This window comes from Formica exsecta, unplaced genomic scaffold (genome assembly GCF_003651465.1).
Source record: "Formica exsecta isolate Colony F162 unplaced genomic scaffold, ASM365146v1 scaffold115, whole genome shotgun sequence".
NCBI lineage: Eukaryota > Metazoa > Arthropoda > Insecta > Hymenoptera > Formicidae > Formica > Formica exsecta.
Genome location: NW_021848490.1, coordinates 98,343 through 123,830, shown reverse-complemented (window position 1 = coordinate 123,830; position 25,488 = coordinate 98,343). Strand labels below are relative to the sequence as shown.

The window sequence follows — 25,488 nt, the reverse complement described above, 5'->3', positions numbered from 1 at the left end:
GCCTAGTAAACATACAATAATTAAAATTCTACATTATCAATAGCAAGCTATAATTAAATCGTGCATAATACTATTTCAAATGCAACATGCAACGACAGCTATTTTAAATTAAAATATCTAACCATCCATTATGTTCCATTACGCATTATAATACAATAAACGTAATGCGATATTTTGATCAAAAGATATTATGAATTTTTACTGTGTATACTGCACGAATGTGTCACATATGATATGTACGGATTCATTTTTTAACAAATAATCGTGCCGAATATTATAATATTATGCCATCCATACGCGCATTATATTTGTTTTCTTTAGTTTGAAAAATTCATCGCCAATTTATGCATGATCTTCGTGCCTGAAATAAATGTATGACATCTTGTGTTGTATGCACAGAGATATAACAAAGCAAAGTATTTATGAATCAAGTGAAGAGACAGTTTTCGCGATCAGATGAATGAGATTTTATCACCTCGAGCGATTACGACGCCGATATGACGGTGTTCCATCCTCTATTTGGCGTCGCTTTTAACTCGCGAAAATAACGCACTCTAAATGGCGGTGGCCGCGTCGGCTATTCCACCGCGGATAAGAACAAAGTGCGAGGATTTCTCTTCATCTTCGTAATGTTCCAGCTCCGGCGGTGGCGGCGGCGCGCGCGAGATAAATGTCGCCCTTAAGCAGCAGCTCTTGCAGGCAAGATTTAAGGATAGCGCCGGGTCATTTGACGACATTACCGGAAAACGAGAAGTAAATGCGTCGCCGTCCTCGTGATTATACGGCGCGTTCGCGGATCCACTCCCTTTACCCTCGTGTTTAGCGGAACGTGAAACTTACCGGCGCGCGTAAGTCCCCGTTCGTTATCTTCATAGCACAGGGTCTTGTTCTTGGCGAGTTTCCCTTTTATGCGACTTGAATTTTCTCGCTCGAGATTCGCGACTGCGAAATGTTTGGGGGCTGCTTATATCCGTCGTGCCATTAAATCGTAAATGTAAGCTCGGCTGTAAGTAGTATTATCATTGCGAGAAGCGTCAAGATAGGACTTGTCTTCGACGGTCGAGCGTTGTTTTATAAATTCCGTATTTTTGAGAAAAAAATTTCAACTTGAGTAGAATTCTGTTTCACTCATTCTTTATCACGCTTTATGCGTCGTTACATAAGATGATAACATCGCCTCAAGAGAGCAGAATGTAAAAGTAGTTAACTTTCAGGGGGAATATTCGAAGCGACGTAGATGTTATTCGAGTTGCCACAGAGAAAAGTATATAACAACGCGAATAACAGCTTCTGAGAAATTCATTTCTAGAATTCGTTCAAAAAGAAAGAATTTTGTTAGATACATTGTTAAAAATTTTTATCGTAATATTCTTCACAAACTTATTATTTTTTATATTTTTTCTTCTCGATTATTTTTCAACTATTCTCTTTATATATATCAACTGTTATATCGTATATATCTTAAATAAATGTATTCATTGAATATAATTAGCAAATATATATTTCTCGCATTAAGAAATCAATATTGTAAATTAGTATATTTCTAAAATTTGTCTACTTTCATAGAGATCGAAATTTCGATCTTTCTCAATTTAATTTTTGGAAAGCATAATTAAACTTGAACATTAAAATTAATGAATTGTTAGAGATTAACTATTTATTAATTAATTACGGTGTATATTTAATTAGTTCACGTTTATAAATATATTTACTTTCACTTTGATTTAATATTACAAAGATGTTTTATTTTTATTAGTTTTTAGATATTTTTTTATAAATATTTAAAATATTGTGATTCTATCTAATCTTGATAAAGCAGTCAGATATTCAGCATTGAATTTAAGATCGAGGATCCATCCATTCAAGGTACAAAGATCTATCTCTATTACTTATGAGCAAAACCCCGTATAAGCCATTTCGGGAAGAAGATTCAACAGAAACGACTGACACACGTCTGGATCTCGTAAGACTATATTACATTGTAACCGCGGATCACCACTTTCTTGTGAGGAAACGTGGAATTTTTATTCCTGCTCCCTTCTGGTAGAGGAGAGGTACGTGGAGAATTGGACCGACTCGAACAAGGGTTGGTATCCACCCAGCCCTATACGGCTCGTAAACCTAACCACTCATGTGCATTACCGCGGCTGTGGCCATCATAAATTTTCTCCCCTTTATTCCCGTGCATGCTCCGACATAAAATATCTAAACGTCGCGTCTAAGTCGCGCTAGCGTTTCCAGCTGGATGTGGCGATCCTCTAGCAGTCTTAATAGCTATAAAAATCTCATGAATTGTGCGACGATAACTTGTTTCGATAGTTTGTTAGCTAATATGACAATATTAAGAATAGATTGCTCGTTTATACGCAATGGCAACCATTGCATACTGCTGTTAACGATTTTATTCTTGCTCTTTTGCTTGATTTCATATATAGTATTTTATTTCTACTAGGTAAAATTTTGATAATAGATATGAGGAATTCGAAATTATTTCTTCTCCGAAAATTCGTCGCGAACACATTATCGCTTTTGCAATTTTGATATGCTAATAAAAAACGTAGAAAAAAAGAATCAAATTACAAGCAAAACAATTTTTAGAATAATATTAATAATAATGCAATATAAATTTATTTAATTTTGCGATTTAACAATACGTTAGTATTCCAAAATTGAAATGTTATAAATACAAGTTATAAATTGAAAGTTATAAATACAATGAATTAATGATTGTATTTTTCTATATAAGATAGTGATATTTTATTTAATTCAATTTAATTCAATATTAGATATGCGACTTCATGGCTGTATGACTTTATGGTTTTACCCTACTCTGAATCGAGTGTCTTCAAAAATTAATTTTAAGTCATATTTACGTAATATTTTCTCAATTTGTTTTTTATAACCAGTCTTTTATTGTATTATTTATTTCAATTTTATGCAATGAATGCATAAAGTAGAATATGGCGTTATCAGGATTCGTATATCAGACCAGCAAATAGGAAGCCATTTGAAAGCGTTTAACATTCCTCACAGTAGAATAATCACGGAAATGAATTGTTTAGATTGACCTATGATCATCAAAGAACGCGTAATAAACGAAACTTAAGGATATTTACTTTCACTTTTTGCTCCGTCCATGAAAATTCTATTACCATCCTCTCACCCTTTTTCTATCTTGTCTCCTTTTCCACAACTCTTGTATCGAAAGTGGAACTACCGCCATGATAGCTTTTCTGGGACGAGTTTGAAAGAAGCTCTGTAAAAGAAATTCTGTGCATTTGACAGTTTCAAAGTTACTGCCCTGCGGACTGAACGGGATGACTGTAGAAAATAAGATAGTGAGACGATGTGGAAGACGAATTCTGTAGATACACGATTTTCAGATAGAGAGTTGTCTTTGTTAAACATCTTTTTCTTTTTGAGCATTATTCTGCATGAATAAACGAGAAAATTTATCTTTGAATAGCATTGAATTGTGAGAATAGCTGAAAATAAAACCTGTGACCAATAATATAACGCTATATACACATAAAATAGTTTGTGTTGTTAGCAAAATTTTGTTAAAGGAATCCTTAAAAATACATAAAAATTTTAACGATTTATAAAGAGGAAAATTTACTCAAAACTTATGAATGAAGTAATAAATTCAAATTTTTGACGACCCAAAAGAAAATTAACTTTATGTAATTATATAAGATTATATATACAGGGTGATAAAAAAAACCATTTAATATTTATATGGTAGATAGGAGACACTAATTTTATATGATCATATATAATAATATCCGAAATTGCAATCTTAAGAAGACGAAATTATTACTAAAAGAAATTTGGAGAGTATCAAAGCAGGAGGAAAAATTTATTTTAGGACGTATAATTCCACTGGGTCCAGTGCTCAGGGATGAAAGCACCAACGGCAACTTGGCCGATGGCGTTGACGAACTGTTGGAATCTCTGGTGAAAACCGCGACAAAAGCACCAGCCACGAGAACCACGCCACGCGAACGCAAGAGGACCAGACACGCCGATCGTAAGTCTTGTAAGTGTGATCCCAGCACCATGCACCAAGATTCTCCTCTTTATCGAACGATCTCTGGTCGAGGAATCGATCTATCAATCGGTAGTGGATTCCTATACGACAGCGTATTTGTGGATGCAACGATATAGATATTTTATCGTAAAATTACAATATGAATATCTCGTACAATAATATTTTAAATATTAAGATGTATAATAATTTAAGAAGAAACTGCAAATTATTAACTGAAATAATAATACATTACAAAAAAAGTATTATTATAGAAGAATATATACTGTATACATATATACATAGTGATTAAGAAAAAAAAGAGACCATCTTCCATTTTGTAAGTTTTTATCTCTAAAAACTATAAAAAAATAAGAAAATTTTGAATGTTTTTGGCTCAAATAATTCTTTATTAACTTAATTTGACGACATTACCGGAAAACGAGAAGTAAATGCGTCGCCGTCCTCGTGATTATACGGCGCGTTCGCGGATCCACTCCCTTTACCCTCGTGTTTAGCGGAACGTGAAACTTACCGGCGCGCGTAAGTCCCCGTTCGTTATCTTCATAGCACAGGGTCTTGTTCTTGGCGAGTTTCCCTTTTATGCGACTTGAATTTTCTCGCTCGAGATTCGCGACTGCGAAATGTTTGGGGGCTGCTTATATCCGTCGTGCCATTAAATCGTAAATGTAAGCTCGGCTGTAAGTAGTATTATCATTGCGAGAAGCGTCAAGATAGGACTTGTCTTCGACGGTCGAGCGTTGTTTTATAAATTCCGTATTTTTGAGAAAAAAATTTCAACTTGAGTAGAATTCTGTTTCACTCATTCTTTATCACGCTTTATGCGTCGTTACATAAGATGATAACATCGCCTCAAGAGAGCAGAATGTAAAAGTAGTTAACTTTCAGGGGGAATATTCGAAGCGACGTAGATGTTATTCGAGTTGCCACAGAGAAAAGTATATAACAACGCGAATAACAGCTTCTGAGAAATTTATTTCTAGAATTCGTTCAAAAAGAAAGAATTTTGTTAGATACATTGTTAAAAATTTTTATCGTAATATTCTTCACAAACTTATTATTTTTTATATTTTTTCTTCTCGATTATTTTTCAACTATTCTCTTTATATATATCAACTGTTATATCGTATATATCTTAAATAAATGTATTCATTGAATATAATTAGCAAATATATATTTCTCGCATTAAGAAATCAATATTGTAAATTAGTATATTTCTAAAATTTGTCTACTTTCATAGAGATCGAAATTTCGATCTTTCTCAATTTAATTTTTGGAAAGCATAATTAAACTTGAACATTAAAATTAATGAATTGTTAGAGATTAACTATTTATTAATTAATTACGGTGTATATTTAATTAGTTCACGTTTATAAATATATTTACTTTCACTTTGATTTAATATTACAAAGATGTTTTATTTTTATTAGTTTTTAGATATTTTTTTATAAATATTTAAAATATTGTGATTCTATCTAATCTTGATAAAGCAGTCAGATATTCAGCATTGAATTTAAGATCGAGGATCCATCCATTCAAGGTACAAAGATCTATCTCTATTACTTATGAGCAAAACCCCGTATAAGCCATTTCGGGAAGAAGATTCAACAGAAACGACTGACACACGTCTGGATCTCGTAAGACTATATTACATTGTAACCGCGGATCACCACTTTCTTGTGAGGAAACGTGGAATTTTTATTCCTGCTCCCTTCTGGTAGAGGAGAGGTACGTGGAGAATTGGACCGACTCGAACAAGGGTTGGTATCCACCCAGCCCTATACGGCTCGTAAACCTAACCACTCATGTGCATTACCGCGGCTGTGGCCATCATAAATTTTCTCCCCTTTATTCCCGTGCATGCTCCGACATAAAATATCTAAACGTCGCGTCTAAGTCGCGCTAGCGTTTCCAGCTGGATGTGGCGATCCTCTAGCAGTCTTAATAGCTATAAAAATCTCATGAATTGTGCGACGATAACTTGTTTCGATAGTTTGTTAGCTAATATGACAATATTAAGAATAGATTGCTCGTTTATACGCAATGGCAACCATTGCATACTGCTGTTAACGATTTTATTCTTGCTCTTTTGCTTGATTTCATATATAGTATTTTATTTCTACTAGGTAAAATTTTGATAATAGATATGAGGAATTCGAAATTATTTCTTCTCCGAAAATTCGTCGCGAACACATTATCGCTTTTGCAATTTTGATATGCTAATAAAAAACGTAGAAAAAAAGAATCAAATTACAAGCAAAACAATTTTTAGAATAATATTAATAATAATGCAATATAAATTTATTTAATTTTGCGATTTAACAATACGTTAGTATTCCAAAATTGAAATGTTATAAATACAAGTTATAAATTGAAAGTTATAAATACAATGAATTAATGATTGTATTTTTCTATATAAGATAGTGATATTTTATTTAATTCAATTTAATTCAATATTAGATATGCGACTTCATGGCTGTATGACTTTATGGTTTTACCCTACTCTGAATCGAGTGTCTTCAAAAATTAATTTTAAGTCATATTTACGTAATATTTTCTCAATTTGTTTTTTATAACCAGTCTTTTATTGTATTATTTATTTCAATTTTATGCAATGAATGCATAAAGTAGAATATGGCGTTATCTGGATTCGTATATCAGACCAGCAAATAGGAAGCCATTTGAAAGCGTTTAACATTCCTCACAGTAGAATAATCACGGAAATGAATTGTTTAGATTGACCTATGATCATCAAAGAACGCGTAATAAACGAAACTTAAGGATATTTCCTTTCACTTTTTGCTTCGTCCATAAAAATTCTATTACTATCCTCTCACCCTTTTTCTATCTTGTCTCCTTTTCCACAACTCTTGTATCGAAAGTGGAACTACCGCCATGATAGCTTTTCTGGGACGAGTTTGAAAGAAGCTCTGTAAAAGAAATTCTGTGCATTTGACAGTTTCAAAGTTACTGCCCTGCGGACTGAACGGGATGACTGTAGAAAATAAGATAGTGAGACGATGTGGAAGACGAATTCTGTAGATACACGATTTTCAGATAGAGAGTTGTCTTTGTTAAACATCTTTTTCTTTTTGAGCATTATTCTGCATGAATAAACGAGAAAATTTATCTTTGAATAGCATTGAATTGTGAGAATAGCTGAAAATAAAACCTGTGACCAATAATATAACGCTATATACACATAAAATAGTTTGTGTTGTTAGCAAAATTTTGTTAAAGGAATCCTTAAAAATACATAAAAATTTTAACGATTTATAAAGAGGAAAATTTACTCAAAACTTATGAATGAAGTAATAAATTCAAATTTTTGACGACCCAAAAGAAAATTAACTTTATGTAATTATATAAGATTATATATACAGGGTGATAAAAAAAACCATTTAATATTTATATGGTAGATAGGAGACACTAATTTTATATGATCATATATAATAATATCCGAAATTGCAATCTTAAGAAGACGAAATTATTACTAAAAGAAATTTGGAGAGTATCAAAGCAGGAGGAAAAATTTATTTTAGGACGTATAATTCCACTGGGTCCAGTGCTCAGGGATGAAAGCACCAACGGCAACTTGGCCGATGGCGTTGACGAACTGTTGGAATCTCTGGTGAAAACCGCGACAAAAGCACCAGCCACGAGAACCACGCCACGCGAACGCAAGAGGACCAGACACGCCGATCGTAAGTCTTGTAAGTGTGATCCCAGCACCATGCACCAAGATTCTCCTCTTTATCGAACGATCTCTGGTCGAGGAATCGATCTATCAATCGGTAGTGGATTCCTATACGACAGCGTATTTGTGGATGCAACGATATAGATATTTTATCGTAAAATTACAATATGAATATCTCGTACAATAATATTTTAAATATTAAGATGTATAATAATTTAAGAAGAAACTGCAAATTATTAACTGAAATAATAATACATTACAAAAAAAGTATTATTATAGAAGAATATATACTGTATACATATATACATAGTGATTAATAAAAAAAAGAGACCATCTTCCATTTTGTAAGTTTTTATCTCTAAAAACTATAAAAAAATAAGAAAATTTTGAATGTTTTTGGCTCAAATAATTCTTTATTAACTTAATTCTAATATTCACAGAACAAAAAAATAACATTTTCCTCAGATTAATTTTTTATCGTCTTTTGCGAAAAAAAAATATAGAAATTGTTTTAAATTTCTTATAATATTTGGAACACAAACTTGCAAAATAGGAGCAGTCTCTTTTTTTGTCAATCACTGTATATATATATGTGTACATAGTTTTTAATATATAAATTTATAACAAAACAGAAATTTACAAGCAATGTGAAAATTTGCTGTTGAAGTTTCATCGGCAATAGAAAACACTGAAATACGGTGCTAACCGTAAAATTTTCCAATAACTTTCGGTGCCACAAGAGCCTTGAATTATCCGGTACGCAGTATACATTATTGAAAATGGTTGGTCCACGAATAGAGCTGTGGGGTCACCGGAGCCGATCGATAAGCGAGAAGTTTGGAGATGTCGGCGTCGACGCCCTAGATCGAACATGCGATCGTGCGTGTGTCGTCGATTCGATTTTTCTTATATCTTTTTATGCACTTTATTAGCACCAATCTCTGTGTCTCTATCTCAATACTCGCGCTCATTTATCTATCTTAACGTACTGTTGCTATTGATAGAAAATTTAGTAATGTAAAACCTGTTCAATTTGGAAATTTTCGATGAGATGACTTGGAGTGTTTTCAGAGTAGATGGTATAATAATACATAACATAAAATTATAAATAATAATAAGGCGTAATTATATAGAGAACAAAGCACGGATATAATATCATATTGACATATGCATAATACATATGTACATAAAGTGAACATAAATGTTTCAGAAAAGTTAAAACTTCAGATATATATATTTTTTCTTTAATTTTGAAAGAATTTTTTAATTTATAATAATTAAATAGAAAAGAAAAAAGATTGAAGAGAATACGATATGCTAAAAAATTTAAATTTTTTACGTTAAATATCTTGATAATCAAATTTTGTTTGAATAAACTTGAAAATGGTCTGCAAAACACAGTTTGTGTTATCAATTAGTTACAATAAAATACTTAAATTGGCTTAATTTGCTAAAACTTTCTAAGATTCTCAATATTAATCATTTCAATAATTAAGCGTCAAATTGAAATTTTATCTAGAGAAAAATTTTACACAAAAATCCTCTGAGTGCTTTTGAAGTTTGACACATAAATCTTACGAAATGTCGTACAAAATGCGTAGACAACGCGCACCTGAGCAGACTTTGTTTGTCAATCAGAAATAAATTTGGCTGGTACTTGTATTCATGGTTACTGAGAAGGCAAAGTATACTATACGTGCAGACACGAACGCAAATCTGACAACGGAAAATCCAGCAGTCTGGTCGAGATAACGTAACGTCGCACAATGCCGGTAGATTATGGTGTTTCTACGTTTCTGTTTTGTCAGGACGTTGATCGATCTCTCGATATGCAGGAAGTCGAAGTAATCCTTGCCGCTGAGCCGATGGCGCGTAAATCTCAGCGTAATCCGATCGCCGAGTGCGTTGATCGATCTTTCCCTCTCGCCATACTTATGATAAGCCCGAGTTCAATACGCGCCCGAACGAATCGAGCACGTATATTCGTTTCGCTATTGTTGAGAGGAAAAATGGCGTATTTAATATTTAATTTCAACAAAAGCGATTCATATTTCGGTAATCGGGAACGGTTTTCTATTTGGTTTTGTATTGAGATTTCGAATTTCCCGATATTTGCACAATATAATCAATAAAATAAAATAAATAAAAATATATAACGTACAAATATATTGTTAGATATTTAATATATATAATTCGTTCAAGGAAAAGTTATATATAAATATATAACAAATATGTTTGAAGAAATAAAGATTTCTGTCGTTGTTAAAATCTCGAAAAGGAATCGGAGCTTTGATAGTAAAAATGATTGTGAAACAATTTATGGGATTGGAATAAAATTCATATAAGCACGTCGACACGAATGAAGAACTAACTGTAAAAGATAACATTCGTCGCTACGACAGCATGTTCGGCCTGTAAATGACTATCCAAAGATATTTCTCGGGGGTGGAGAGTCTATCCTGCTTTTCCCCTCCATTTCTTATTCATCCTTTGCCCGATTATCCTTTTCTGATCGAACTGTCACAGAATCTGCGGTGATGGTCTCAATTCACTTTCATCTCCGATCACTAATCCAGTGGATCCAATCACTAGTCCGACCCAAAATTAGGCACGCTCTGATAACTTTACTTCAGTTAAGATTAGCGATAGCGGCTTGCTAACGGGGTGGCCTAGCGTTCTTGCGTCTCTCTTCTTTCTGTCCGACAGTGAAGCGATCCCGCACCCGGGAGAACAACACTACGCCGGAGGGGTATCAACCCTGATGGGCCAGGTTTCGTGATCTCTGCGATTAAGGTTTAGTGCTTTTTAAGGTTTTCCCTTTACGGCCTTCTTTCATCCAGCATGGCATGCATTATTCGCATGACTTTTGATCCACATTTCCTTCTAACATTTAAGGTAGTTTTACTAATATATTGATTTCGTGGTTTATATACATAAATTAATAAAATTATTATCGATTATTAACACGCAATAGTCAAGATTGGTGATATGTTTAATGAACTCGCATTTATTCTTTTTAAATTAATTTCTTCCGAATTAGAGATTTAATTTGAAAGTATATGTATTTTACTTTATTCAAAGAAAATTTTCTAATTGAAAATTGTGCAGTTTATAAGTAACTAAAATTGCGTAATCATGTTATTTAAATAATGATTAGATAGAAATAAAAAAAATTCAGTGGTTTAATGAAATTATGATACTATTAAAAAGAATCCATATACATTGTGATATAAGATACATCTCAAGTTTCATAAAAATATACTTTGATTATTTGGAAATCGGATTATAATAGAATGCATATTTATGCTCTACGACTTCTTACGAAAAGCTAGAAGCTATTTGGAAACTTTGAGACTTTGCTTTTGGATAACCGAATACGTTAAGATCATACGCCTTGTGAACTTTATGCAATTTGAGTTTCCTATAATATGCATAAGTGAGGCTAAATTGCGCTCGTCGGCAGGAGAAGGGAAGGATAAGTAAAAAGTTCTCTTCCTAAACGGAGCCGGTGGTGTCTAAGTTTCTTGACTTAATAGAGAATTACGCAATGCGAATGTCTCTCTTGCATGCAAACTTGCGACGCCTGGTATAAACCCACAACGCTTTTCATCTATTTGCATTTAAAGCTCGATACGAATGTTCTTGCCACATTCGCATATACATATATGTGGACGCAATGCATATTTATAAATATATTTCTTAGCAGACTGTATTTTGATTACCTCTTATCGAAATATTCCTATGGAAATTAGTCGTGTGTAATCTCAATTCATCTTATACTTCATAACTTTCATAGAGAAACTCATATCTCGATATGTAAAGTGTAAAGATTACATTTAATTCCTTTTTCTAAAAAATATTAAGAAAATTAAGAATTTATTAAGAAAAATGTGGCTATAGATTATTTGTAATTAGAAGATTATTATAATATAATTATATATATTCCAAAAAAATATCGGATTCTAAAAGGATTCTAGATAGATAAAATCTTTGAATAAAAAATGATGCTTCTTGAATGTGCTGCAGAGTGCTCAAGATGAGTTTATTGAAAGCGGTTAATAAATGAATATATTTTTTTAACAACCTTAAGACGTTGGATTTTCTTGGCGTTACTTGAAAAACATCAATGTCTGACCTGCACAAGGTGCCTGCTCTCGCAGAGTGTTCGCATCGATCCATGCAATACAGTAATTCGCTAGCTAGCGAAATTATTGATGTGCCATGCCTGGATTGGCGCCGAATGATTTATCGATGTGCGATCGTCTGAGCATAAACTATGATTTTCATTACCACGCTAACATTATATCGAACATAAACTATCAATCTATGGCTTGATATTTTATACATTATAGAGATTGTCCGTGTTGCCAGAAGGAACATAAAATCAGAAAATGAAAACTGTAATTATAACTTTCATATCCAAAAAAATAATTTTATCAAAAGTTATATATTGTTTTTATTCCACATTTTTAGAATATAATATATTCCACAAAATTTTAAATATTTCTGTATTTATTAAAATTTAATATTTAATATTCAATCGAGAGAATCTGCATATTATCTGATATTTAGCAAAGCTTATAATAGATAAATAAATATAATATTTTTTAAGATATTAATATATACTAATTTAAAAATTGTTACCGTTACTATTATGGTGACTAAAAGGTCAAACAGCACGAGGATTAATTTTATTGTTGTAAATATTATTGCATATTTATAAAGTACTTTATAAAAAGAATGGAATTATGAGATACGTTTACAATTATAAATCGTTATTTACATAATACGTACATCATTTTCAATGACTAATTACCAATACAGCGGACAATCTGTAATAATGCTACGGTATTAATTAGTAACACCGTGCAGAATAATAATCGCATTTGCTCATACAGTGAGAATTTGTCCGTTATTATCAAATTCATGCAAAAGCTAGGAAAGATATTTGGTTGGAGCGGACGCTGAGTGAAATCGGTTTACATTTCATTAACGACACGTTCACGGCACGACGCGTACAGATTGCGTGCGTTTATGTATATCCGTGACAACCCTGTACGCCACGTAACACACCAAATAATCAGCTCTCGGATTTTGTGTTTGTAAAGTCGTCGGAGCACGAGCAATTTAACTGAGCAACATTAAATTAGAACGCCACACGGCACGAAGCTTTATCGATTCTAACGACGGACAATAAAAAGGAAGGGGAGAGAAAATTATTATCCATTATATATGGTCGCTTTTATGGAAAAATTAAAATTTATGACGGCAGAATAACGGTTTAATCATTATACAGTCGAAAGGCCAAAATATCGCTGCTAACATTTTAATAATTTACAATTTTAATTATTGTTTGCGACACTAATTATAAAAAAATATTTATGTGGATTTTAAGGGTGACGTTTATTTCATTTTATTTATAATCTACATAACCTTTTACAAATACGCTGGTTAATTTATAAATATTATGAAAATTTTATATGTGAAAGTATTAATTTTAATTACGTTATAATTTTATTTCTGATTTACGACAAACAGATATAAATATTTTGAGTTAAAATTTTATTATCAGCTTTACAATGAGGAAAAGAGAATTATAATCTGTACACCGATTTTCTCTTTGGAAAATGCGTCTATTGTAAGAATAACGAGAAGGATCAAAGGGATAGCAGGTAATTGTTGCAGGAAGAAAATATACGTCCAATTCTGATATCAATTAGTTCGTGATCGTGTCGAAAGAGTCCTTTGTTACACTATACCAGATCAAAGACATTGGTATTATCGATATCGAGGGTCCGCGGTGATAGTATCATTATTTCCGAGTAAGTACTTTTGGAACACGTTCGTTACGGTCGATGGTATTATCGATTCTATATTTACAAATCATAATAAAACCATAATCATCGGATAATGCGCTAATTTATTGCCGTCATGTTCCTTGGACTGTGTTGCAACAATACAGATCATAATGCACTTATATCTGCTGATTTTTATTTATTAAATATTTCATGCACTCTGCGAGAGAATAATGCGCTCTTAAAAAGTTTTTCATTTTTTACATTCTCCCGTCATTTTGTATTGAAGCTAATTTATAAACACTGTGAATGCAAATAGTATGAAAGACGTCAAGTCCAAAATGCAATGCAAATGCATTAATAGCTTGTTAAATTTAATTGTGACTTTATGTGTTACTATCTCATCTCGGGAATTTTTAATTGGGGAAAGTTTTCGAGATAGATGATTATTTTTGAAAGATTCTAAGCAGAGGTGGTGTCAAGTGAAGTAATTTGTCGAGTATTTAAATCTTTGGAAAATTGAAATGCCAAAATATTTCTTTGTTTTAACGAGTAAATTAACGAGAGACTTCTCACATACACGAAAGGTATAATAAAAGGCAGCTTATATTATTATATATGTGAGACACATAAGAGAAATGTGTAAATCAAAAGAACAAGAAAACTTACACCGACTTACACCACATTTGCTTATATAACAACAAAATGAAAAATGTTTTTGGCGCCAGCCACTATGTTGCCTTCTCTTTCAGTGCGTAGGACGCTAAAGAACGGTCTCTCAGAAGAGGAGAAAAAGCACATCGCCGCCTACATCAAGGGCTACTGACTGTGATAATACCCGAAGGCCACGACATGCTCTCACGAAACGTGACAAAGGAACGTCGATATCGCGAAGGGGCGGAAGCTCGGTGAAAACATCGCGACCCCCGTCGAAATCTTGGCTATAGGATCCCGTCCGCCGTTATTATCAGGATACTCCGAAGTCGAACGACATGACTCCGTGACATGTCGTTGAGTTTGACACTCGCGTTAAGTCTCATTAAGCCCCGCGTGCACTTCGTGCGTATACACTTGTCGTTCGACTTACCAAAATGGAATAATAAGTAAAGGAAAAATTTAAAAAAATGCGTCTTGTCGTGAATTAGGCAAATATTAATCCAATCGGTGATTTAGACTTAAGATTGATCAAGTGAATGGGTTTCTTTTAACGCGTCGTTCGCGTACGAAGAAAGATATCTCTCACGTATTGGAGACTCTATAAAAATTTCTTTACTTTCTATAGATTTTTTAGTTATGTGTGTCTCTCTGTCTTGTAGAGAAATTTCTTTGTTTTACGAAATTTTCTTTATTCTATGTAAAAATTTCTGAAAATTTTAACGACGCGGTTTCGTAGATTTTTTTCTACGTTGTCTTATTTTCTCGTTGAAAATTACACGCCCTCGTTGTTTACATATATAAATATTTTATATATTATATTATATTCAATCGCAGGTGATAGAAATGAGTAAATAAGAGAGTGAGGTGCTGGGTTGTTCAGTGATTGACCGGTTGCCTGATAATCGGCAGACTTGAACTCGATTCCGGCCTTATTACCTTGCATAGAAGTAGATTGAAAGAAACTTGAGTGGGAATATCACTCATTGTGATAGGAATAATTCAGAATGAAGAAAAAATAATTTTATTGTTGTGCGTATAAGAAAGCGTAGTATTGTTGCCAGGATATATCTAACAAAAAGCATTTTTAATAAAAGAATGCTTGTAAATGATGGTGTATAAGCGTTGTAAATGATTTAAGCTGACAAAGTGTTGCATCTGGTTATGCAACAAATTATTATTCCCGTTAAATGTGGATAACTGCCATAGAAGGAATTTAAAAATTACTTAAAAAGGTAAGTTCAAACATATATCGATACGAGAAGGAACTGTATTTTATGATAACATCTTCTGAACTTATCGATTCAGGTAATTCGTCGAATTTAAGCATGATATATATAGATTTATACTAGCATGATATGTATACATTTATACTAGTTACAACAGTTATATTAGCACATATTCTTCTGATAAATTTACCTTTCTTGATGCGGAGATTTATAACGGAATTTACATAAAAAAATTCTTTACGTATCAAAATTTTTACTACACGAAAAAATAGATCTGAAAAAAATCTGGTATTAATATTACCAGCGAAGTAGCGTGAATTGTCTAGTTTTTCTTTTAAGATATATAAGTAGCTATGAAGTACCAAGGGCGTTCCTTGAATTAAATCGCGAACAACAACTCAGCACCTCAACTGTCAGATTCATCTATCATTTCCAATTCGATAGCGATACTCACGAAGTTGAAGTGCGTCTTATTCACGCGACGATTAGATATCATTGTAATTGAAGATTTACTCGAATTGCGGACGACAGAATCGACTCGACAATCATATATAAGACCACGGTGCCTCGACGAATTTTTATGATCGACTTTTGTGATCGATTTTTGTGATCGATTTTTATGATCGATTTTTGAGACCGACTATTCGAATAATCGACACTTTTGTTCACGTCAATCGAACGAAGAAACTCTGCTATTTTGCGAAATAACTATATTCTAGAATAATTCCTGTCAAATAGCGAACATACCAATATATGCTGGACAACGTAAAATTCTAGCAACATGACACGCCTAGCAACTTAGATATCTTAATCATCATTTTATTATTGCGTTTCGTAGAGACGCATAATCGCAATCATTGTAATCTTTCTGTGGAAATATTTCTTGAAATAAAACGTGAAATCATTAAATGGGTGAGAATTTGTACGATTTTGATGCGCTTTTTTTCCTTTTCTTTTCAGATACAATTTATTCGTTTTAAGAATCTCCGAATTTGTTGAACTCCTGTAACATAGAAGGTAAATATACCGATATTAAATGTTTGAATTAATTAATTATTAATAATAAATATAAAACAACAAATCTATGGATAATTATTAAATACAATTGTTATAAACCAAAACATTATATAAAATTTTTCAGACTTTAGAGCTTGAATTTTTGGTCTTCTAATTTCTATTCGTGAATAAATAATTAAATAAAAAATAATTAAAGATATGAATTTTAATGCAATAATTTCTATATTTTGTATATTTTTGTATTTTTATATTCTTTAGATAACCAATAAAACTAATTACCAATTATCTATTGAAAAGTTCAATATCTAAAATAAAATTTGAAAAAACGAGTAGAAAAATCTGAAAGAGAGATAGAAATCTCTTATCAATTACGTGTGATCAATGATTAAAAATTAAATAACACAGATATCGGAAACACAATCTGAAATAATCAAAGTTATAATACGGAATCTAATTACTTAAGAGAGATGCACAACAAAATTTATTATAAAATATATTTTTATAATAATCTCATATATGTATAAAAATGTTTTAATTGTGTAGAATATTATTGTGAGAAAAAATGTGTCTAATATAAATTATTTGATTTTTACGCGAAAAGTCATAATTAAACATTCAGACGGGGGATGCAGAAATTGAAAGAGGTGGTTATATAACAAACTGTGCTCGAGACACATGATTTATTATTAACCTTCATCCAACTTTAACAACATACAATATAATGTAGTAATAAAAACGTATCAGTTAAAATGTAATAATGATAGCGCGACGATAGGGGGAGGCTCGTGAAAGAGCGACCACATTTATCTCCACTGCGCATCCTCGGGATGTTTCCTCCTCCTCTTCTTCGTCATCCTCTTTTCGTCTCCTAACGTGAATATGCGAGCAATTCTCGAGCAAGGAATTGTTTTGGCTGGGATTATGGTGATTGTGGGGCAGGAATGGGGGGGATAGGGAAATTAGTGGAAGCATTGAGAGAGTAGGATAGAATGCATGTGTGATTTTTAGCACCATATGTCGATGCCTTTGAATTATGCTAACATTTATAATCATGTAGAAAAAACACTTTCTTCATCATACCTTTTCTCGCTCTGTCATCACAATCTCTCTTTCTCTCTCTTTATATTTATATATAATACATATAGCGCGGAACACACACAGCCTTTCACTTCACGCCACGACAGTGCAAACACTCGAGCAGACATTCGTGTATTTTTCGTTTATTTTGTTGTAATATCGTATTAAAATGTACAGTAGCGTCGTTTTGCGCCGGAATGTCGCCTATCTAGGAATATCCGCGAAAATTTTGCCATGGATGTTTATGAAGTAAGCTTTTAGAATGATTGAACATAACAAAAACAAAGAAAAAAAGATTAAATTAATTGTTAAAAAAATTATTTTATCGATTATATTTGATTTGATACATATTATAATATGTTATATTTTTTACGATTTAGCGAATGGCGTGTATTTTATTTTTCATCGATAGCAATTTTATTTGATAAGAATTGATATATCTCACAAGCTTTATTATTTTAAATAATTTATGAATGCGGTCAATGTTGTAAAAAATTGTAACTTTGCTAAAAATAAATTAGATTACTAAAATAATACCACTCGCAACTTGTGAAATCTTATTACTATCAGCATATTGAAAATAAAATTTTATCTTTTATAATAAATACCATGAAACATGCAAAATATCATTAAGCGACAATGAAAGACTTGCAGATGTTCCTAGTAAGTTGTGCCAGAATTAGAGAGATTCAAGTGGCGATTATATGCCAGAAGTCGGTCGAGATTCCCTCTGTAGGTTCTCGAGTAATGCTGTGCGTATAAGGTGGACTCGCGGGATGTCATCGCGGTACCTATTTCAAATGAGTTCAACCGTATCCTCCATTCAGGATCATACATCCGGAGGATTCAAAAATCAAGAAATCTTCAAATTATGGATTTAGTGCCATCGAGTAGCTCTCGAGAAGCTTCGGAAGATTTCTTCAAATCTCTTTCAAAGCTTTAAAATCTATTTACGGATTTTCGAGCTTTGTTGTTGATCTCATCCGCTTACGTCCGAAGGTTTCCTGCAATCAAGGACACGAGTAGGACTCTACAAGCCGGAGATTCCCGAAGGTCGCATCCCTTTTGCGTTGCGAGTGTCAGTGATGCTGAGCTGGAAAAGTTTGTTGGTAGGTTCGGTTGGTTTTGCGAGCTCGAGCACGCGTGTGCTTGAGGCGATCGATCAGTGGATCCTTCAGGAATCCCCGAGAGGGGACTCAAAGAGGTGATTTTATACAGAGGTGAACACGTGGTGGCGCGGGGCGCGACGACGTCGTCGACGACAGGAGCGACGAGGACGTCGACAACGGGCGCTCGGAGACGCGATGATGCGGGACAAAGACTTCAGAGCTCATCGTGCTTCGGCCCACTAAACTCGTCGTGGGAGATGAAGCCATTCTTGTCCTTGTCTTCGTGCTGGAAGATCTCCTCAACGAGTTTATCATGATCAGCCAACATTTTCTTTACATCCTCGTTTTCGCCGGCACCGGCTTGCTCCGCCTCTATCACCTGTTTTCGCAGATAATCGCTTACCTGTAAAAGAAAAAATTCACCACATACGAATTAACTAAAATGGCTACATTGAAAACAGTGCGACTATATATAAAAAATATATCGATTAGTATAAATTAATAATATGAATAATTGTTAGGTTTTCTAAATTAAGCGGTAAATTAAATTAAAGCAAACTATGATTTATATACTATAATTAATATGCTATGAATTATTTTTACAACATGAAATATCGTCTTGTTTTATCCGGAAAAGAAATTCAAATTTATTTTTTAATTTTTATATACGAGAGACAATTTACTTTTCAATTTCTATATAAAAACTATTTGTGGCTTTTAATCATTATAACGTGTCGCAGCAGGCATCGTATAACTACAAAGCTTTTGTAGTTTTTTTTTATATATCATATTATATATAATATGATGCAAACGTGGAAATGTAAGTTGTTCAATAATATTAAATTCTATCTCCCTTCACACAGAAGTAATTAAAATACAAATAAATTATATTAAAATTCTATATATTACTTTAGCCGGACTAATGAAAAACAAACAGCTTATGAAATGAGGGATACGTATAGTTCTACGACCAGCACCACAAATGGCCCAAATAAAAAAAATTTAAAGTGATCTTGCCATTACTCTCACCTCCTCGCGGGACAGCTGGTTGTCTTTGTCGGCATCGATTTCCTTGAAAACGTTAGCGGTTGGTGGTGAGTCGCTAATGTTCATGAGCTCAACCTCGAATGTAAGAGTAGCACCTGAAATCAATAACTTTTTGTGTTAATAGCTTGCGTGATGTAGGCAAATTATGAAAATGTAGCAATAAGAAACTTGATTATTTATTGATGGTGAATAATCATTGATATTTTTGAATAACAAAAGAATCCATTCTTGTCAATTAAATCACTAAATTAAGATAATTTCTTTAAATTTTTCAGTTTTTTTTAAATATTTTGATCTGTGTCTATTATATATTTTTATCTAAAATATTTTATTAAGCGCTGTTATTGTGTGTGATATTCTTAGTATGATTCAAAATAAACTCATTTAAGAAAAATATTTGTTTCTTCGAAATTTACACATATATGAGAGATTCTTTTTTAAATTTTATTTACTCGCGCTTTACTAAAATTTAATTTTTTTATTTTGAAACATTTTTTAATATCACAAATAATGCGTATAATTCACTGGAAAAATCCTCTTTGTGATACAAATTCGAGATGCGATAAGATCTCCATTTCGTGAATCAAAAGATTTATTCATTTTTGAAATACTATTAATCTCGATCTATGACAAGCACTCGTTAATCATTTTTAGGGCGCATCGATCTGCTGTCGAGCGATAAAGCTTTTCACGCGTTTTGATATACATGAAGAATACGAGCACGATACAACGACAAATCGAACAAATCGACATGTACAAAACACATGTGCAAAATATGTATAAGGTGAATGGAAATATCTCTCTAATTAAGAGAAAAGGTGCAGCTCTCTTTTTTAATTATAAGAACAATAAAGATAAACAGAAAAAGAAGATAATATTATAAGTATAATCGTAAATAGTGTTACAGACATTCTGTCTCGAACATTTGTGTGTAACATTTGCCTTCTGTACAACATGGGTGACTTACTCAAGTTCGGCATATTTGTATTGCCAGTTGATTTTTTAATGTAGTATATTTTATCGGACAGTTTTTTTCTATCTTGAAATCGACAAATCGAACAAATCGACATGTACAAAACACATGTGCAAAATATGTATAAGGTGAATGGAAATATCTCTCTAATTAAGAGAAAAGGTGCAGCTCTCTTTTTTAATTATAAGAACAATAAAGATAAACAGAAAAAGAAGATAATATTATAAGTATAATCGTAAATAGTGTTACAGACATTCTGTCTCGAACATTCGTGTGTAACATTTGCCTTCTGTACAACATGGGTGACTTATTCAAGTTCGGCATATCTGTATTGCCAGTTGATTTTTTAATGTAGTATATTTTATCGGACAGTTTTTTTCTATCTTGAAATTCCATTATACAACATTTATCTTCTGACACCATGAGTGACTCATTCTTGTTCTATATATTATTATTATTACATTTTTGATATAATATATTTCATATACTTTGTAATTGCGCTGAAGATGGTCCAAAAAAAAGACTAATATAATTTGTGATTATAATAAAATATATATGCACAAATTACCGCGCTGGCTCTTGATTGCCTTTTGTCTCCTTCGTATGATATTTAATTAGTTATATGCCAACAGCAATAGCAAAAAGAAGTTATAAAATATATTGTTAAGATTAAGCTTGCGAAGCGACTCAGAATTAATCGCGTGTACACATATATTTGGCCGATCGCTAATAACGTCGCGTACAGAAATTTGATCGCCAATAACGGCGTCTACTATAGATATCTGAAATAACAATGACCAGCAAATTCGTCTGGGGAAAGGGACGGGAGGGCTAACGAAGTGTTCGGCGCGAGAGAGAATGCATACGCGCGCCCGGCACGTCCAGCCATTAATTATGGATGGTCCCGTCGCGATTAAGCCGGCCCTAATGAAATATGGCGCTTAATTATTCACTATTTAAACGAGTGAAATTAATACGGCGAATAATAATGCACCGACGGTGTAACGGTCGCTGTCGCCGTTGAAATTGAACATGAGAAATAAAGACAGATGATAGCATTTAAATGGAATTATTTCGATCCTCGTTTTCCTCCCCTTTAGTCCTTATTATCATCATCTCCTATTTACACGAAAGCAAGGATACCTCAACTTCTATTTACACGAAAGCAAGGATGATGATACGGCAAATAGTTTAGAAACATATATAAAGTTAGCCATGTATTTGACATGTATTTAAAATGTAACAAACCCTTATAAAAGGGTTATAAATTATAGAATGACGTTTATGTGACTGTATGTTTTCTATATTAATCTTTATACATGTATATTGATTTTTTCTCATTTTTACATTGTATTTACATACAAGAACTAAATATAATTTGTTGTTAATTATATAATTTAATATATTTTAATTTTATTTATCTATTATTATATATTATATATTTTATTTGTGTGTTATTATTATTATTACATATTTTAATGTTTATATATATATGCATATTTGTGTGCACTTGTGTAATTAATATAAAAGTAATCAGACAGCGATTCTCAGTTAAAGTACATTAATTACGGATTTGCGAGACAATTACAATTCAGCCAGTCAAAGTTCGTATCGATTTTAAATAAATTCGTGCGGATTTTGTATTTAAAAAATAATACAAATAAGCAGAGAAATTGGCGCGTAACGGGCGATTTATCTATGCTGCGAAAGAGGCGAATCGTTCATCACTGTTGATTCCGGTTGCAGAGAGCCGCGTAACAGTGCTCAATTTAATGGTTGATGCTTTATTGGATTTCCGTGCAATTGCATTTTTGACTTCGATTCCGCTACTAACGACTACCCTTGTATCGACCTGCCCGATATTGTTCAGCGTATTCCCCTTCTTCCTCCCCTCTTTCCTCCGCCAGTTCTCTATTTTCCCCTAATCCTCTCATCGCGCACGTAAAAACGATCCCTTGTGTAATTTGAAAAATGCCCATGTCAGCGTGACGCCTTTTAATCGCAATGTACACCGTTGCAGTCCAGTTGATTGGCGAATATACACCTATTGGCGCGTATTTCGATTGATAGAAGAGCTCGTACAATTAGAGAGGCAACAGACGGCTGCGTCACAAATGTAAAAAAGTGAAGAAATTACAGCATCCGCCATTAATTCGTGGGTACTTACAGTAAATTGGAAAAAATTTTAATTAAGGAGGAACAATCGCTATATAATTTTGTACTTCCAAAATAATTTGTTTGGGAATAATTAGAGATTTAAATGCTCAAAGTAAAAGGCATAAATTACTAGATTATGTTTTTATTGTAAATTTAATTTTCTGTTATATTTATGCTACATAATAACGAGAAAAATTACTGTAATAATATAGCACACATGGAAATGATATATTAATATATAAAAAGAAAATATACAAAGATTTAATTAATTTCCTAATAAAATGTCAAATAGTTTTACTCATATCTGTTTTAATATACGTATATATAAATAAATATTATGTTAATTTCTCTCCCGCAAATTTTTTTAAATTATGAAAATAATTAAAAGATTGCTAAATTTTTATTCATATAACAAAAAAATAATTGAAAAAATTTTAATAAAATTAGTAATTAAAATCCATACATATACATATACACATTAAATTAAAATTTGTTTGCTTATAAAGTTTTATCGAGAATAAATAATAAAACTTTTATGTTCTCTTTGTATCTATATTTATTTCACAAAATATTGGAGAAAATTGAAAACTGCTAAACTTTCATATTGATAAAATTTATATAATACATTATGTTAATGTGTACATATATTATTTTAACGTAATTAAGCAATTAAAATGTACTTTTTATGTCTTAACTTACAGCGCGCGTTATATACGCGGCATTTATGTATCAATTATGTTATTATTTGTTATTATTATTTGTTATTATATTATTAACATTATTTTATTAAGTTTTATTAGTTAATAATTATTTTATTATTTACATATATTATATAAATATTCAAATATTGATTATGATTGCTTTTATATATATAAGTAAGAGTTTTTAAATAATTTTTACTTAATTAAATGTATGTAAAAAACTTGTAAGATTATTTCTTAAATCTTTTTTTTAAACTTTTAGCAAATTTTTATTAATAAGCAAATCTAATAGATTTTATTTTATTTTTGATTGTTTGTTAGCAATCATAACATTGGTATATATATAAACTTTTACATATTATCTTATAATATTGAGCATAGAATTTTATATTTGCGCGCACAAAAGTTTAATATAAATACATGTGTGTCCATGCAAATATTAAATTAAAATAGTAAATATTAAATCAAATAGCAGAAAATGTGTCACTACATACCACCAGGAATAACGTTTCCGGCACCCTTCTCGCCATATCCAAGTCCAGGCGGTATCGTCAACTTCCTCTTTTCACCCACGCACATGTCCAAGAGACCCTGGTCCCAACCTTTGATGACTTGTCCTACACCCAACTGGAAGGTGAATGGTTGATCCCTGTCCAAGCTATAACAAGAAAAGAGAAACAATTTTATTTAAACTTACATTGTAAGATCCATCCACATAAAAGTCAACGTGTTTTTCTTTCTGCATAGACGTATTAATTATAATCTCTTATATTTCAAATTAAAAAAAAATAAATTGTAGAAATATTGCTCCTATAGAATAACTGTCTAGAAAAATCTCAGACAAATATTATTTTTATAAGAATATTTCTTACTATTAATCACGGAAATGGCATATTATTAAAATCGTAAATTCGTAAAAATAGATTAGTAAAATAAATTATGAAAAAATTTATGTATACTTGATGCAACAGAAAGTACTTTGCGCGATTGCCCGTGTAATTATTACTTATGCTTAGCAGATGCAATAAAAATATCTTACTTTTTAAGCATGATAGAACGTATTTAGTCTTCACTTCGAATTACATCGGACCAACTATAGTAAAATCTCTCATTTCAAAGCAAAGAACTCGTCGAAACGAGTTTTACGATGACTTATTCACGTCGAGAGTTAAAGGCAACACGACGCGAGAAGAGGAGCGACTGTCACAGCGAACTAATTGGAAAACGTGCGGAACAATTGAGTCCCATTTCGCAGTATCGCGAACTTTCACCAAGAATTTGCCATTGTGCCAGCGCCGAATGCAACTCGCACGACTGCGCTCGATATTTCGTGCTAAGTCGAGAGGCTTAGATCGTTATTAGAGGTGTCAATTTGTCGAGGTCTATAATGAAGAGAGAAACAGAGAGAGAAAGAGAGAGAGAGAGAGGAAAAGACGGAGTGAGAGTACACATTCGGGCGATCGTTCTTGGCGAAAATCGACGATTTCCACTGTTGCGTCGGTGGAATATTGCGGAACCAGCAAGGTAAAGTTGACGCTGCGCGTCCTTCTCTGAGCTTCGTTTAAGATATCTCGAAATGCACGTCTAAGAACGTCGCGACATCAGGCGCACACACGAGCTGGAAGTAACGCCTGGCAATGTGCTGTTAAATGCAGTCAGGTGAAGAGTTCCATGCACGAGTGCTAATGTAAATGTAAATGCAAAGCAATACAGGTGTAGAGTAATAACGTATTGAGCTCAAGAAAGTGAAAAAAATATATACATAAAATGACAGTTATGTAAGCTCAAAAATGAAAGAGATGTAGATGAGATGGAATGCAACTAGGTAGTTTAAATGATTTTATAAGCAATGTCGAGAAAGAAAGAGATGGAATTCGTACAAAACGTTTCTTATATATTCGTGTCTGCAAATTTATATACATATAAATATGAAATAGAAAAGAAAGAAAAAAAATCTCTCATTATTTTTTATTCTCATTCATAT

The 25,488-nt window shown here is 32.4% G+C and overlaps 2 protein-coding genes across 3 annotated transcripts in view; one reads left to right on the top strand and one right to left on the bottom strand.

Annotated features, from left to right (window-relative positions):
• Nucleotides 1-16,335, top strand: part of LOC115238257 (FH1/FH2 domain-containing protein 3) — a 163,086-nt gene extending 146,751 nt beyond the window's left edge. The window contains exons 19-20 of the mRNA XM_029811923.1: nucleotides 3,869-4,039; nucleotides 14,293-16,335. Coding sequence (XP_029667783.1) covers nucleotides 3,869-4,039; nucleotides 14,293-14,366 — 245 coding nt within the window. The 3' untranslated portion in view covers nucleotides 14,367-16,335. The remainder of the gene's footprint in view (nucleotides 1-3,868; nucleotides 4,040-14,292) is intronic.
• A 753-nt stretch (nucleotides 16,336-17,088) lies between these two features.
• LOC115238272 (FK506-binding protein 2) overlaps nucleotides 17,089-25,488 on the bottom strand; it is a 62,278-nt gene continuing 53,878 nt past the window's right edge. Inside the window, exons 2-4 of one of the 2 annotated variants that reach the window (XM_029811948.1) lie at nucleotides 23,999-24,162; nucleotides 19,644-19,768; nucleotides 17,089-19,029 (exon numbers count right to left, since the gene is read on the bottom strand). In XM_029811948.1, coding sequence (XP_029667808.1) covers nucleotides 18,841-19,029; nucleotides 19,644-19,768; nucleotides 23,999-24,162 — 478 coding nt within the window. In that variant the 3' untranslated portion in view covers nucleotides 17,089-18,840. The remainder of the gene's footprint in view (nucleotides 19,030-19,643; nucleotides 19,769-23,998; nucleotides 24,163-25,488) is intronic. The other variant, XM_029811957.1, reaches the window with a different exon arrangement.